Source organism: Corvus brachyrhynchos, unplaced genomic scaffold (genome assembly GCF_000691975.1).
Source record: "Corvus brachyrhynchos isolate BGI_N302 unplaced genomic scaffold, ASM69197v1 scaffold312, whole genome shotgun sequence".
In the NCBI taxonomy this organism is placed as follows: Eukaryota; Metazoa; Chordata; class Aves; order Passeriformes; family Corvidae; genus Corvus; species Corvus brachyrhynchos.
Window position 1 is genome coordinate 1429102 of NW_008236640.1, and position 15700 is coordinate 1444801.

Sequence of the window (15700 nt, forward strand, 5' to 3'; positions counted from 1 at the left end):
CCTCGCCGCGGTGACCTTCCAGGCGGGGACGTGGGGTCGGTGCCGGCCTGGCGGCGGCTCTGCCTCTCCCCAGGGCCGTGCGGGGGAGGTCGGGATGTGCCCCCGTCGGAACGCAGTGAACCTCCCTATCCTGGGGCTGGCACTCCAGAGGGGTAATCGCGCCTTTTCCCGGCGCCGCGGTTGGCGGCATTGCCTTCGGGAGATGAGGGCTGCCAGCGCCTTCGTTCATGAGGCGTGAAAGGTTTTGGTGCGCTTCTGTGTTAGCTCAAGGGAAAGTGCTTGTGAAATGGCTTTATTGGTTCATCCCTGCTTGCTGTCGGAAATCCAGCTGTTTGTTCAGACTCTCCAGATTGTCAAGGAATCCTTGTAGTTCTGCCGTGAGGTTACACAGGTGAACTGCAGTGCTTTGCTTTTCTGCAGGATGTATACATAGATAGACAAACCTGCACGGAGACCTTGCTTTCCTTTCTAGGCATGAAAATATCTCTGTGTTTTTCTGGACTCAATACCCTGTTATTCAAAACTTCGCTTTTAGTATTTTGCTACCGAAAGGATGCTTGCATGCTCTGAAACGTGGCTTATTTCAGCTGTACCCTAAAAAATACCAAAATCTGTAAACTTTATCCTACTTTTCCACTCTTTCTATTTAAAATATGGATTTATGGGAGTGACAACATGGCAGCAAGTTTTAGTTTGTATTTGAGCTTTCAAAGCACAAAACATTGATGACATTAATAGGCTGGTTTCACAGAGTTATAGCTGTTGGTTATAACTCCTTTTGATGTCCAGACTTTTCAGAATGTCACTGTTTTTATCTTGCCTTTGCTGTTCAAATTATGCATGTGGTGTTGGGCAGAGGCTTTAAATTTCTGAAATAAAATCATCTGTCTATCAATGCAACCACCATTAGCTCGATGAAATGGAAAAAGTTTTTCAGGGGAACCTGTGTCAAGGTCATTTCTTAAGGAAGGAGTACCTTTGGAATTGCTTTGGTCTCTGAACCGCAGCACTGGTGCTGTTCTTCAAGTGCACGGCTGCCTTGCTGATACTTTCTAGTACATTTCCAAACGTGTTTATTGTCACCATATCTCCCTTCTAAAGAAGGGAGAGCAAAGGGAAAGTTTATTAGGCAGACTCTAGACTTTGGAAGAGATAAAAATTTATTTTAATGATTAAATCATTCTTGTAAAACAAGGTGGGATAGCTTAGTTGGCTATAATATTCAGAAATAATGTTAAGCTGATAGTATTTTATAGACAAGTTTATCAGCAATAATTTTTGTAGCGGTCTCTCATATCTGTAATTAGCAATGCAAAGTCTATCACTTGTGCAGTCACGATGTTCCTGTCACAACATTTGATAGGTTGTGAGTTATCTTTTATTTACCTTTGTAACCTCCTGAATCAGTTTTGCAGTGCAGTGCTGTTTGCGGGTATGGCGCTAATATTTTAGGTCTGCTGCTATCAGCTATAATCACAGATATAACTGAGGCACTGAGTTCTTAAACCAGGGTGTGTGCGGAGGGTGTTAAGACCGCGACTTCCTCACTTGATATTGGAGGCTTTGCTTTTATCTGTGATAGTTTAGGAGGGGGAGAAATCCTACATTTGCTGGCTTAGATGAAGAAGGATACCTGGGGATTGATGTTTTTTTTTTTTTTTCCTCATCCTTTTTTTTTTTCTCATCGTTTCTTTTGCTACTCTTTTATTTTCCTGAAGTGCTTCAATTATACATCGGTTGAATGTGGAGTAGGGAAGGCTTTGGAACAAAATAGTTCAGTTAGTTGTTGCTTAATTTGTCCTCTAGTTCCTGTATACCTGAGAGTGATTAAAGGTCACCCCTGTAGTTGCCACAGCATGAAGGACTTGCAGGAGCCAAGTCACGGGTTAAAGCGCCTGGAGATGAATGTCCGGAACCTACAACTTCTATTGGGGAGCTTCTCATTTCTCTAAAAGTAGCCTCAGACACTCAGTGACACCAATTTTAATATGAGATGTAAGGTTTTATGGTGAGAGTTACCTACATTTTGTAAGAAGCACAACATTTTTGGTTTGTTAATCTAGCTACTGGATTTAAGAGAGAACATGAAAGTTTCTTGGATGCTAAATGCTCACAACTGGTGCAGGGTTAAGAGGGTCTGGGAAATGTACTGAATCCAATGTACTGAAGGTTTGAAGAGGAAAAACAAGTAGGCAGCACTCCTCACTTTATTTTAGCTTATGTTTTTTCCTCCTCCAGCCCCAAATGGGGGACAAGAGGAAGGATGGTGGTAAGCAAACATAATTATGTTGAGAAGGTGGAGCTGAGTCATGATTGAAGGTTTGGAGTTTTTTTTAGAGGCTGTTTGCTAAATTTGTCTCAGTAAAAAAATAATAAGTAGTCCTATCTCTTACCTTTTTATCTTCTACTCCCTCCGTCTCCTGTTGTTATGCTGAACACTCACCATAATGCTAGTAGGTAGGTTGGCATTTTTTGTGTTTAAATCAGACTGACTTACAAAGTTCACAGAATGGAAAAAAAAGTCTCTTTTCCTTTCCCCCTTTTGTGACACTACTTTAGAAGAAAGAGCCTTTAAAATCTTTCTTCTGTTCACTGGAAATTCAGAAATCAATTCACAATTGATTTCAGATCCCCTATAATATAAAGAAAACGCGTTCTCCTGCTACTTGTGTGAGTTCTGGAATAGCTTAGCACGGGATCACTTTTTATATGATGGGGATTTTGCAAGGCCAAGGTTTTGCAGCCCTGTAACTTTCCAGTACTTATTTTACTAAGCAGTGTGGTTAGCTGCCTTAAAAGAGTGTTGTTCCATTTATATAAATAAAATGTAGATTCTTCTTAGAAACATGCTGAAAAGTTGGCTTTAAAATTTAATACGCGTCTTAATCCATGCTTCTCATCATCATTCAGATGTTATGGTACATTTCCCTGCTCAAGAGTAGAGTACCAGAACTAGTTTTGAGATTTAAACCAGCAAGAATTGATTGTCTGCTCTCCTTCCCCCTCATAGTGGAGTTTCGATGAAGTTGGAGGGGTGTGACTCATAGCAGGACAAGTTCAAAAGAAAATAATGCACTTCAACACCGTGTAACGGGCAATCATGTAACGAGATATTTAAAAGATCATTCCTGTAATGAAGGCCAGGTCTAAATCTGCAAGTTCAGTAGTTTAACTTCCTCATGTATGCTCTGGTGTTATGTACTATGTGATAAAATGGGGTAAGTGGCTGCATTTTTTTAAGTATCTAACACTAGCGTGGTGCAGCTGTGCTTGGCTGGTCACTTCTGCAGGGAGAATACACTCAGAGTCCCACATGGTTTTCCTATAAATATCAGTGAGAGGAATGCTGGTTGGAAAGGATCTGTAGAGGTCATAGAGTCTGCCCTCTTTCTTGCTCCATGTCTGGAGGTTGTCCAGTGCAGCCTGACAGCAAGACTTTTGCCACTGATAGATCAAGTCATAGGTGTTTTGGTCTGGGTCTCGACAGCTGCCAGGAGTGAAGGTTATGCAGGCTCTCTGGGTACCCTGTTCTGCTGTAGCAGTACCACACAATCCAGAGTTTTTCTCCTGATTTGTAGCTGTTGCAGCCCGTTCTGCCACTGCTGAGAGGTGTTGGGTGCAATGTTATTTTTGTAACACTCTGTGAAGGTGTAGTGGGCTGCTGTTAGATACCCCCTTATCCTCTACCTTTCCAGTCTATGTCTAGCACCCTCAGCCTCATCTTGCAGACCATGAACTCAGGTTGCCAGAACTGGACTCAGTATTCCATCTGCAACATCACCAGCACTGAGTGCAAGGCCTGTCTTTGCTCTGCAGCTTAGGCTTTTCATAATGTAGCCCAGAATGCAATTAAATCACTTCTTTCACATTCAGTTATGCCTGGTGTTTTGTCTGTATCTCAAATGATCATCTTTTAATTATCTGAAAAAGCGGGCCTGGCATTCCAGCAGGCTGGTCAGTCTGCTTGTTCCTGTCCTAGCGCAATCTGCCCCAGCCCTATTGCCTCTAGGGAAAAAGGGAAATACAAATAACAGGCTTACAAAATACTGAGTTATGAATGTCCTTTAGCGCGTGTTCCATTTTGATAGAATCATGGAACGCTTTGGGTTTGAACAAGCTTTTAAAGGTTAGTGGTCCACCCCCCTGCATTTAGCAGGGACATCTTCAACAAGACCACGTTGTTCAGAGCCCTGTCCAACTTGACCTTGAATGTTTCCAGGGGTGGGGCAACCACCACTTAATCTGGATAATCTGTGCCACTGTTTCACCACCCTCATTGTAAAGTATTTCTTTCTTATCTAAATCTGACCTCTTTTAATTTCAAACTATTGCCCCCTGTCACTTCATAATGGGCCCTCCTAAAAAGTTTGCTCTAATCTTTTTTATAAGTCCCCTTTGAGTACTGAAAAGCCACCATAAGGTCTCCCTGGAACCTTCTCTTCTCCAGACTAAGCCAAACTCTTTCAGCCTTTAATTTGCAATGTTGAATAACCTCTGGATTTCTCCAAGTCCTGATTCTGCTTAACAAAGTGGCGTTTTGCTATGGGGCAAGTAATTTTTCCCTTCTTATTTGCAATATAGTAGCATTTTGGCAGTCTTATCCTAGTCTTTTGGAGTTTTGGGTCAGTTTGACAATAGGCAGTTGTATTACAGATAGTAGTGTCTGTATTTGTTCATAATGTAGCTTTTGTCTGTGGATTAGTTAAATTGCTGCCTAACAGTTTAGTGAGGCAGTAGTTTTAAGTCCACTAGATTCTTTGGTTTCTGGCATTTAATAAGTCTTTGGTTGCAAATAAGCGTTCAAAATACTTAACAGGAACAGCCCTCAAAATTGAAAGAATCTAAAAACCAGTCAAGTGTCACATCTCATAAAATTTCTGTAGTAAATTTCAAGTATGAATGGGTGGGTGTATGCTGTATTGTCTTACATTAACAAGGCAATGTTGTTAAAGGGAATGCAAAGTTTTTCAAATCCATTGTTATTCCTGGCATTTTGCTAGTTTTCCAGGAGCAATTCTTGAGGTTGTTTGTGCAATTCTGGTCTGTTTCTGTAAAAGCAAGCAGAGAAATTGCTGGTGGTTCTAGCAGAATCAGAAATGTCATCCCAGGAGCTGGGGCTGATCCGCCTTTAGGCACATGCTTTCATCCAGGTTAAATAATCATAACGTTATTGCTGCAATAACTTAATTTTTAACAAGTGTGAGGCTGAGGTGTGGAGCTGTGGATGAGGCTGTGTCATTTCCTTGTCTGCAGGGTGAACCTGTCAGAGTGCTGGTGACTGGAGCTGCTGGGCAGATTGCTTACTCCCTCCTCTACAGCATTGCCAAGGGCGATGTCTTCGGCAAAGACCAGGTAACTCTCACACTGAATTGCACGGGAATAAATGACTGTCAGAACTGCAGTGCCTGACACTAGTTTCCTCATAGACACTCAGAATGGTTTACCAATATGCAAGTAATTTCTTCTTTAAGTGGGGAAAATGGGAGTCCTGCTCTGTTACGCCAGTTTTCAATTGGTGGCTGTGCTGAAGTTGTTTGTTTTCTGCAAATGGGTTTTAAATCTTGCACGAGGTAACAGCCAAGTACAAGACAAATTCATTTTCAAAGCAGATTGTGCCCAGCTTGCACTAAACCTTTTCTTTCTTTCTAGCCTCTTATTCTTGTGCTGCTGGACATCACCCCTATGATGACGGTATTGGAAGGTGTGGTGATGGAGCTGCAGGACTGTGCTCTGCCGCTGCTCAGAGGTGGCCAAAACAATTTTTTCTCATACCTACAAGATGCTGCAGTACAATTCTTGCATTTATGAGTCCCTGGCAGGAAGTTAGGCAGAAGAAAATCTTGGATGAACCTTCCTTGGTTTTGTATTTTGTGGAATATAATCAATTTAACTTAGCCTGTAAGCTAGGAAGAATGACATTGTATAGGCTTTTTGAACAGAACTGCCAGTGCAGATACCTGGGTTTATGTCATCTAATCCTGGGGTTTCAGCCTGGACATGAAATTGTCAGATACTTGTGCATATGTGCATTGTATTCTAGCCCAGCTGTGAAATAAATAATATATTATTTATATATATATAATATTTATTGCTAAATTTAAAAAAATAAACTAATTTAGTCTTACAAGTATCTTCTGTATAAGGACACAAAATAAAAAATCACTCCTCAAGCCATGTAAACAAGCTGAGTTCTGATAGTTTAAACAAGCAGAAGAAAGGGAGCAAGTAGGTGTTAGTGTAATTACTGTAACACGTGACAAAAAAAGTATGTAGGTACCAGCTCTTGTACAAATCAAACCTTCTTTGCTTTGAATTGTGAAAGGGGCAGGAAAACTTAAATTGTGTTGGTACTTGCCACTGAAATTTTATTGTAAAAGTGAAGAAAAGCATATGTACTTATATATACATTTTTGGATAGAGGCACATGAAATGTATCTTTTTCATAGATTTCTCCTGTGTTTTCCACTTTAGATAAATATTTGTATGTAAAGCCCATTTACTGGCAAGTAGTTAATCTGTGGAGGTAGGGCCAAATGACTATACTTGGTGGTTTTGGAAGGGGAAGGTGGTGCTATTGTCAGATTAGATTATATACTATTTATGGACAAAAGAATATTCCCGTTAACACTACGCCATGAATATTTATCTTGCTGAGTTATTTTCCCCCTTTCCTTTTTTTTTTTAGAGGTCATTCCAACAGACAAGGAGGAAGTTGCATTCAAAGATCTTGACATAGCAATTCTGGTTGGCTCCATGCCAAGGAGAGAGGGCATGGAGAGGAAGGATTTACTCAAAGCAAATGTGAAAATTTTCAAGTCTCAGGGTGCAGCCTTGGACAAGTATGCCAAAAAGACTGTCAAGGTGAATATAGGAACTGAATTTAAAACATTAATTCTCTGTTATGTAGAGATTTGGATGCTTTGTATAAGAATATTGCACAAGCAGGAGCCTGTTCAGTGCAAGCTTTCCTTTCCTTATGCCCTGGAAAATAGACCACAGTCAAGGCTAGATAAGAAACAGAATGTTAAATAGGTGGATTGATTTAGTCATTAATTTCTATGGTGAAAAAGGTGGGTCTTACATTGTATTGCTGTATTCCACACATACCCTGAACTGCTGAGCCTCCAACTTGAAAAACAACCCCATAAAACTGTATTTAAAAAAAAAAGCAGTCTTTTGGTCATTACCTCTCTTCTCTGGGAGAACTGAATTATCTACATGCAGCTGCCTACTTCATATCCATCTGTGTCCTTTACCATAATGACCCTTAACTTCAGTATCAATATGGAATTACAATTGCACAAAAATCAGCTTTATTTAGGTTGTTTGCATCTTATTCTTTGGAGCATTGGAAGATTTTAATTGTGCTCTCTCAGATTCCTTCAGCACAGTTAATGGGATCATGTGGCTGCTCTCCCACTGCTCTTAATCTCAGACCCAGACTCCGACTGTGCTTTGTAACTGACTTTTTAATGTCTGCTTCCTCTGCTGATGAACTTCCTACTGCTTCTGAAGATGTGTTTGCTTCTTTACAGTTGGAATAAAAACTTTCAGTATAACTATTGCAGAGTAGTGGAAAATTTACTGAACTCACTTTCAAAAGGGGAAATACAAAGAGAGGTTTGCAGATCAGCTTGTGTGATTTAGAGTATATGGAGCTTGACATAAGGCATTGGAGGCACACATGAAGGATGAATAAAAATCAGTTTTGCATAGTAATAAATTGATCTGAGTTGAGGCAGTATTTTACTTCTAACTGCCTATGAACATCAAGATAAGTAACTGTTCTGGCATTCTTAATTATGAAGCAATTATATAAAGCAGTGGCAGCCAGTCCAGAAAGTGTTTAAAAGTGGTTGGTGAAAAGTGTGCACATGTCTGTCTTTCCCTGTATCTGGTAGCATGAGGTTTGAAGCCAGGCTGTAGATCAGTGTACAGTAGATCTCCCTAGAAGTCTGGTTCCCTTTCACATTGGATGTCAAGTTAAAGAAAATACCTACCTGGAAAATATTTTTCTGTGCAGTTACAGAAAATTGGGTGACTATGACTGATGCACTAAGAAAACAATCTTGTTGAAGACAACCAAGAGATTAGAAAACTTTACTTTTATATAGCTTCTTTGAAGGCCAAGCAATGTATTTCACTGGAGGGAGTTGTTTTGCAGCAATACCTACTTCATCTTTCGTTTTTTCATTTTTAGGTTGTGGTTGTTGGGAATCCAGCAAATACTAACTGCCTGATTGCATCAAAGTCAGCCCCATCCATACCAAAGGAAAATTTCAGCTGCTTAACTCGTTTGGATCACAACAGAGCCAAATCTCAGGTAAAAAGGGCCTATTCTGTTATCTCTGCTAAATACAAACAGAGCAATGCTTTCAAAGAAGCCTGTGAATTGAGAAGCTGAAGTCAATGCAATGGACATCTTTAATTTCCAATTAGATTGCTCTGAAACTTGGTGTGACTGCTAATGATGTGAAGAATGTAATCATCTGGGGCAACCACTCCTCCACTCAATATCCAGATGTTAACCATGCGAAGGTAAATGTGAAAGGAAAGGAAGTTGGAGTTTATGAAGCTATAAAAGATGACAGCTGGCTGAAGGGAGACTTTATCCTGGTAAGATACCTCTTTTTTTTTTTTTAATGGTCATTCTGTCCGTCTGATTTCTCCTAAGCTCACAGTGTAACTGATTGACTTAGTGAAGCAGCTCTTTTCTCTCACTAGAATAAGCTATCTTCAGGTATCTTGTTGCTATCAGTTATTTGCTGTTGTAAAATTCAAGGCAGGAAAGCCTATGTAAACCCTGCTAGAAAAATCCAGTTGGAATGCTAAAATGATTCAGCAAAGAGTTTTGATCACAGCTCTGGTGAAACTTGTGTGACACAGAAGCACCATTGCCATTTCACTGTCGTGACTTTTTGGGGTAGTTTTGTAGATGAAGTGGGATGATCCATTTGCTGTTTCCCACCCACCAGAAAAGGCCAGCAACTCTTTCTCTGCTCATGCATGTGCACACACACACACACACACACTTTCCAATTCTTAATCTGTGGCATCATCAGCATCATTTCTTAAAAGGAATCTGAATCTAGCAAATGCCTGCAAATGTCTTAGGGTGGTAATAAATAATAATGTAGGTTAGTAAAACAAAGTAGTGGTATTAATAGATCGAGAGCACAGGCTACCTAAGCGGAATATGGAGGGAAATGGGTTACTAAAGCCCTAGATGAATAAAGCTTTACCAAAACTATTAAAATTAAAAACTATTAATTTGAGTATGGTGAGGTAGATTCAACTCTTCAGGATTTAAATGAATTGTATGCATTAAGTATTGTAGGATTGAGACCACCAAGTGTTTCACATTGGTATTCAGTACAAGACCTTAATTGACTGTGTTGCTCAAGACATCTGTTACTGTTGACATGCACAAAATCTCCTGGTGGGAAAAGCTTGAGACATCTGGTTGGTATGAGGGAAGTCAGCTAGCTGTAAAGCTAAGGAATGAGCCTCTGAAACATCCTGTTACATTCTTGTGTTGGCAAAACTCTTCTAGATTGTATTTCTGAATTGTATGCCATGTTTGTTTAGTGAAAGAGCTGCATCTTCACTGATAAAATTAAATAATTACATACAATGGTCTTTCTTGATGGTATTTACTAACAGCCTGTAGACCAAGCCATGATTTGCTGCTTTACAATTTAGTTATGGTTGGTTTTTTTCTTAATTGCAGACCGTTCAGCAACGTGGAGCAGCTGTTATTAAGGCCAGGAAGCTGTCCAGTGCTATGTCAGCTGCCAAAGCTATCTGTGATCATGTGAGGGACATCTGGTTTGGCACTCCTGCGGTAAGCTGTGGCTCTTGAGTAAGTGCTTGTTTGCCTAATGCTTTGATTGTGTGCCCACCTCGCTGACCTTGAGTGTATGTGTGTTCAGGGGAAAGAATCTTGTCCTCTTCTGAGTAAGTTGTGTCATAGGAGATAAAGGATATTGAAAATGATGAAAATTTTGCTTGCTTCTAGCAATGAAAATGTATCTGTCTCTTTTCTGGTTTCAGGGGGAATTTGTTTCTATGGGAGTCATTTCTGATGGCAATTCTTACGGTGTTCCTGAAGACTTGCTATATTCATTCCCTGTTGTGATCAAGGTAACTAGGCTGAATTTAAATCCATGTATCTTCTGCAAGACCTATTAAACTGTCATGGGAGCTTGTTAACAGCAGTGTGGGACTGCAGTTGCTGGGATGTGAGGGTTTAGCAGTCTTTCACAGAGAGGATTCTTATTAACCAAGTTAAGCTAACTTGAGTGTCAGCTAAGTGCTGGTAGACAAGTAGAATCTGACATGACTAGCTGGTGCTGGTTGCATTCTTTATCTGAAATAAAATTAACTGCTGCCTGATGTGGTTCTTAGGACCATAAGCTTTGTTCTTGTGCCACGAAGTTTCTTTCATGCAGACTGAATGGAGCCTGTTCTTACATGGAGGGCTTTTTATTTGTTTGTTTTCACTCAGGACAAGACCTGGAAGTTTGTTGAGGGTCTTCCTATTAATGACTTTTCTCGTGAGAAGATGGATCTTACTGCTAAGGAATTAGCTGAAGAGAAGGAGACTGCTGTGGAATTCCTCTCCAGTGCATGACTAGGTCAGGAGGAAATACAAAATCATTTAAGAGTGGAAGAATCGAAAAGCCGTCTGTAGGTCTGCTACCAAACACTATTACTGTATCCAAGTCAACTGTCAGTGGCCATTGTGCATTTTAAAATTCATATGCTTACTGGTACTGTTGTGCCTCTTGAGTTATTAGCAAAATGTTATTAAAGAAGTAAAACTAGTTTGTTGACCAAACTTTTTGTCTGTTCAATGCTAGTTGCTTTCTGTGTATGGTACAGGATAATTGTTTGCCTCAGCCTTGGCTACCAACGCACAATCTGAGTTTTGATTAGAATTTGGCACTACTGGAATGCGTCCTAGTCCGTGATTACTTCAGCATCCTCTGTCTTAACTGAAAATGAAGTTAGAATGCCAGTAATTCTCCTTGCACCAGTAGTTCAGTGACTCAAGTCTATCACTGGACAGACTTCAAGTATATACACTTCACTCTGGCTATGCTTACAATGTTAAAATATTAAAAGTTGCTTAATCAGATACTGGCTAATAGTAGTCTGTTGCGCTTTATTTGCTTGTTTTAGTTATGTAACTAACGCAGTTTGATAGTACAAGATAAAAAAAACCCTGAAAGCCTATTTTAGGAAACTGAGGGAAACTAGTTTTAAGAAGCTTTCATGATGACTAGCATTTCCCTTTGTCCGAGTTATTGTCTGTCCTGTTCTAATAGAACTGCCTTGTACTAAAGTAAATCTTGGTCTGTCATATCTGGAGTCATCTCATCTTTCTTTTTTGGTTTGTTTTCATTAAAAACAGAACTTCTTTGACCAGAAAAGGAAAGGTTAAACTGAATTATAAGCAAATTGAATGGTTTCTTTGAGGATTTACCAACCAGAATATAAAATAAATCAGCAAACATCAGTAGGCTTATTCATAAAAATAAGTCTGCTCTCAGAATATTACTGTACCTATTAAGTACAGTGACAATGATGCAGCAGAGACTTATTATACATAGAGGTGAAAGGGGAGAGAAGCATTTCAGAAAATGGAATGTGCTGCAGCACAGGACAGCTGGGACAGGGCACGGTGAGTGAATGCCGTGAATGCTTATGAAGCAGCTGTTGCAAGAATTTACACATTTCTGCAGTCTTAGGAATAGACAGGAAGTATACACAGTTGTATTTTTTCCCTGTTTTTCTCATTCCTCTGAGCCTCTTAGAGTTTAGTTATCAGGAGAAAATTTCATACATCTGTCTTTTCATGACAGTTTGGGCACTTCTGCAGAAATGAGGGAGGGAAGGAAAGCTGCTGATGTGTTGACTGCCTTCTGGTGTTCCATGCAAAGTCAGTAAAATCTCATTTCAACATCAGCTCAGGGATCAAAGGAATTCATTGCAGTAATTATCATGCTACATCTTATTTTAAATTGAGGTGTTTTGCAGTGAACATTACAGGAGATGGCTCCACTGCACACTGTTACTTGGTATGAAAAGGCTAAGTAAAGGAAAAAGTGCACATCCAGGCCTGATAAACATAAATAGGGGATGATAAATGCTGCTGGTGTGCAGTGTGCTTTGTGCCATACCTACTGTGGCATCACCATATAGGGAATAAGCTTTAAGAAAGAAAATCTGGAAGATCTGGCTCTTCAGGGTTTTTTGATGTCTATTTTAAAGCAGCCTTCTGCAGGAGACAACTCACTTCTTGTAAAGTAATACTTCTAACTAACTGTTCTATCAGAACAATTGCATAGTTAATCTCAGTACTTGAATAAGAGTATCTCTCTCTCCTGATAGACTGAACCCAAGTTAACAGTTGCACTGACATGTAACTCCAGGCTGTCTTAAGCACTGTTTCTGTTCCCTCCACACTTCCATGAACCAGTTCAACAGGAAATCTCTCATCTGCTCATGGTCCAAATGCTTTATCATCCTGCTACTTACAAACTACCACGTGGTGGATATTCCTTGTATTGGAAGTTACTCTCCAGTTACTGATGAGGTATTTTCAGGACATAAAGACTTCCTGTGCAGGGAGGGATTTCACATCCATTCTTTACTTGCTGATTAGTTCTCCAAGCGAACAAAAGTTAGGGCTTCAAGCAGCAAATCCTGTGCACACATTCAAGCATTCTTTGAGGAACAAATCCTGGGGGAAATTAGGGCTGGAATTGTCAGATCCACTTCTGGAAGGTTTCTAGATGGACCAGCTGAGAACATTAGGGCTCCTGACTGAGTCTGTGTGTCAGCAGAAAGGCTCCCAGGGAAGGCTGGAAAGTGTTCAGCCTGGCTGGCATTGGTCATAGAGTGCCAAATCCCTGCATCCTAAATCCTCCTTTCATGCTCCTGAAAGCTGCACAAGGCAGGCTGCTAATCTGATTTTTCTGTGCTTCTTTCCATTCTCAGCAAGAATTCTTTTGAGAGGGAGAAGAAATAAAGCTTTTCCCAAAATTAACAAAAAACTGATTCCAAGTTTGTCTTGCATCATCATTCTTCTCCCAGTACAGCTGTTCCTGCTATTTCTTACAGTAACTCAGGTGAAGCTGGAAACTCCAGATCTAACAAATGAATCTAAATCAACATTGTACTGATGCTCACCACAGAGCTTTGCCCCTGGCTGGAGATATAAGGCATCACATCATATCAAATCAATAGGTTTGAATCTCACTTTCCTCAAGGGAAGCCAAGAGAACTTCTCAGGCAAGTGCTTTCAGAGCACTGGATTTGCAAAACAGAGAAAAGATGTCCTGGATAAGTTTATTAGAATTACTTCTTTTTTTCCCTCTTTCCCCTCCACCCCCCCCACCCACCTCATTTCATGTAGTTTGGGGTCTTTCTTATGTTTATAGATACATTTTGAATTCCAAATAGCAAGTCCTAGAGGATAGCTATACCTCAGTAGTAATAAAAGAGGAAGTTACATAATAAAAGAGGAAGTTACATAAATGTAACTATTTGCAGCTTAAAGAGCAGATATTTTAAGTTTAGAATGTCATGGGTTTTTTAAAAAAACCCATTCCAACAGCTCTTTAAGTGGCAGCTTTGCATAGCTGCATGATAAATGCTGCTGAATTAGAACAGAGGCTGAGCAGTCAGCTGCTTAAAATAAAACACTGTAACTGCAGGTAAATAGAAAAGTGAACAGCTAGAGATGCAGTCTTCTAGCCAGAAATTTTTTTGGTTTTACAGAATCTTTAATTATTTGTTAGTAAAAACTTAATTGCACAGATGCTTTCTTTTTTCAGCTCTGCTAACCATCAATGCTAAGACCACCTTAAATCCTAAATAAATAGTAAAATAAATAAATATAAATAAAAATAATTTTACCATGCAAGTTTTCTTCGAGCCTCCAGATGGAGCTAGCAGAGAGGGAGTCACACTGGGAGAACTTTTCCCCTCAACCTGTGAGCCTGGAGAATAAATACCTGTCCATGCGAAAGCAAACAAGTCCCATTCTGCAAGGGGCTGGGGGCTCAGGAAACTCTTGGACAGGAGAGGGAAGGTTTTGGTGAAATACCCACGTTCCCACCAGTGTGGACACCTGTCTCCATGCCATTGAGATGTCTACATGAAAGGTGACTTCTCCAAGACAAGGAGAATAACCTTTGGATGCACTTGGTGCTACCCTTGCTGGTGCCCCTCCCTCTCTTCCATTCCCCAGCAGATACCGCACTTGAGGTCAAGTTATAAATTCAGAAAACAAGTTCTGCTGTTGGCTCTGCAGGAGCCCACAGCAGCCAGATGACCTGTCTTTTCCCCTCAGCTTCTTGCAGCAGATATTTGCAAATGGAGTTGAAAGCCCTGGCTGGAGGATGCTGTTCAGGGCAAGGTCAGAGTTTCCTTTGCAAGTGCTTTGGAGAAGGTGGGATGGCTATGCACCAAGATGACACTGGCCTGAGAGGAAAGTGGAGCAGGAAACTCAGCCATCTCTTCATCAGCAAGCAAACCACAAGACAAGTAATCCTGACCCATTAACTTCTAACTGGAGAAGCTAAATCCAGGTGAAGATGGCTGTGCTACTTTTGTGGGCTTTCAAGAGAAAAGCATAAATCCTTGTTATGAAATACCATCACGAGAAACTCAAACATTGTTTGGTAACTTCTCTACTTCTCTTTGGTGTGGTCTGGTGCTGGTGCAGAGCAGAGCATGATAAATATCTGCCTCTCCTGAGAACCAGGAGCTCTGCTTTCCTGAGGAGAGATGAAGGAGATGAGCCAGAGGCCACCTCTGTGGGTTTAGGGCTTGTTGATACCACTGAATGAAAATATCTGGAGCAGGGAGGAGCCAAACAGGGTTACCAGCCATTCCCATTTCTCTCTGCAAAGCCAAAGGAGATGAGGTTGGCTTTTCTTGGCAAGTGCCAGGCCATTCCTCTGCATGTTGCACAAACAGAGAAATAAGTAATACCAGCTCCTTGTATGCTATACTCCTGTCTGGCTGCATCACTCTGAAACTAGACATGGGGTAAATTAAATTTCTTGTTAGTGCCCAGGCTGGTAACAGCGAAATCTGGTGAAGTGTTTGATCTCAGCCGTCACAAACCAAATCCGCATGAGTGAACCCCTGGCAGCACCTGCGCAGTGCCTCCATCCCCTGCCCTCTGTGGGGCTGGGCTGCCGTTCGTGGCCAGCAGGAGAGGACAGCAGCCAAGCACTGCTGGTCAAGGGCATCTGAAAGGGTGAAAGAAACTCAGCCACTTATAATTTCACTAGATGCTAAAAAATCGCTAAAAGAGTTGGTCTAGACCTGCCCCCTGTAGTTCCTACCTCCAAATTTTACTTCATGTCTCTCCTCCCAGCTGTCGCATTAGCAGCTAAAATACTTTGCACAGATCATGGTGCAATGAAGAGGTGATCCCTTAAGGCAAACCAAAGGTGCCACTTGAGCCACGAGGTGTCCCCACAGGGCAGCTGCACGGCCTTGGGGACGACTTGGAGGGAAGCCACAGTAGAAGACACATCTCTGCTGGGCTGGGCATGAAGTTCTGACTCTTTTTATTTTTCCTTTTTTTTTTTTTCTTTAATTTTTAGTGGTGAATGTGGTTTTTTGGCTTATGCTAGAAACAGTGCTCCCCTTCCGTTTGGAGAGAAAAAGATTCAAT

The 15700-nt window shown here is 40.8% G+C and overlaps 1 protein-coding gene across 1 annotated transcript; it reads left to right on the forward strand.

Moving 5' to 3' along the window:
- Positions 1-5258: 5258 nt before the first annotated feature.
- MDH1 (malate dehydrogenase 1) lies at positions 5259-11365 on the forward strand. Its single transcript, XM_017726747.1, has 8 exons — positions 5259-5352; positions 5650-5746; positions 6686-6861; positions 8201-8323; positions 8440-8616; positions 9731-9844; positions 10054-10143; positions 10508-11365. Exons 2-8 carry the CDS (start codon positions 5683-5685, stop codon positions 10631-10633), a joined length of 870 nt encoding a protein of 289 aa, XP_017582236.1. The 5' UTR covers positions 5259-5352; positions 5650-5682; the 3' UTR covers positions 10634-11365.
- Positions 11366-15700: the final 4335 nt, after the last annotated feature.

Coding starts and splice junctions, on each gene's coding strand:
- MDH1 (XM_017726747.1), top strand. CDS start 5,683: ATGATGACGGTATTGGAAGGTGTGGTGATGGAGCTGCAGGACTGTGCT. Junction 9,845..10,053: donor TCTGGTTTGGCACTCCTGCG/GTAAGCTGTGGC, acceptor TTCTGGTTTCAG/GGGGAATTTGTTTCTATGGG. Junction 10,144..10,507: donor CATTCCCTGTTGTGATCAAG/GTAACTAGGCTG, acceptor GTTTTCACTCAG/GACAAGACCTGGAAGTTTGT.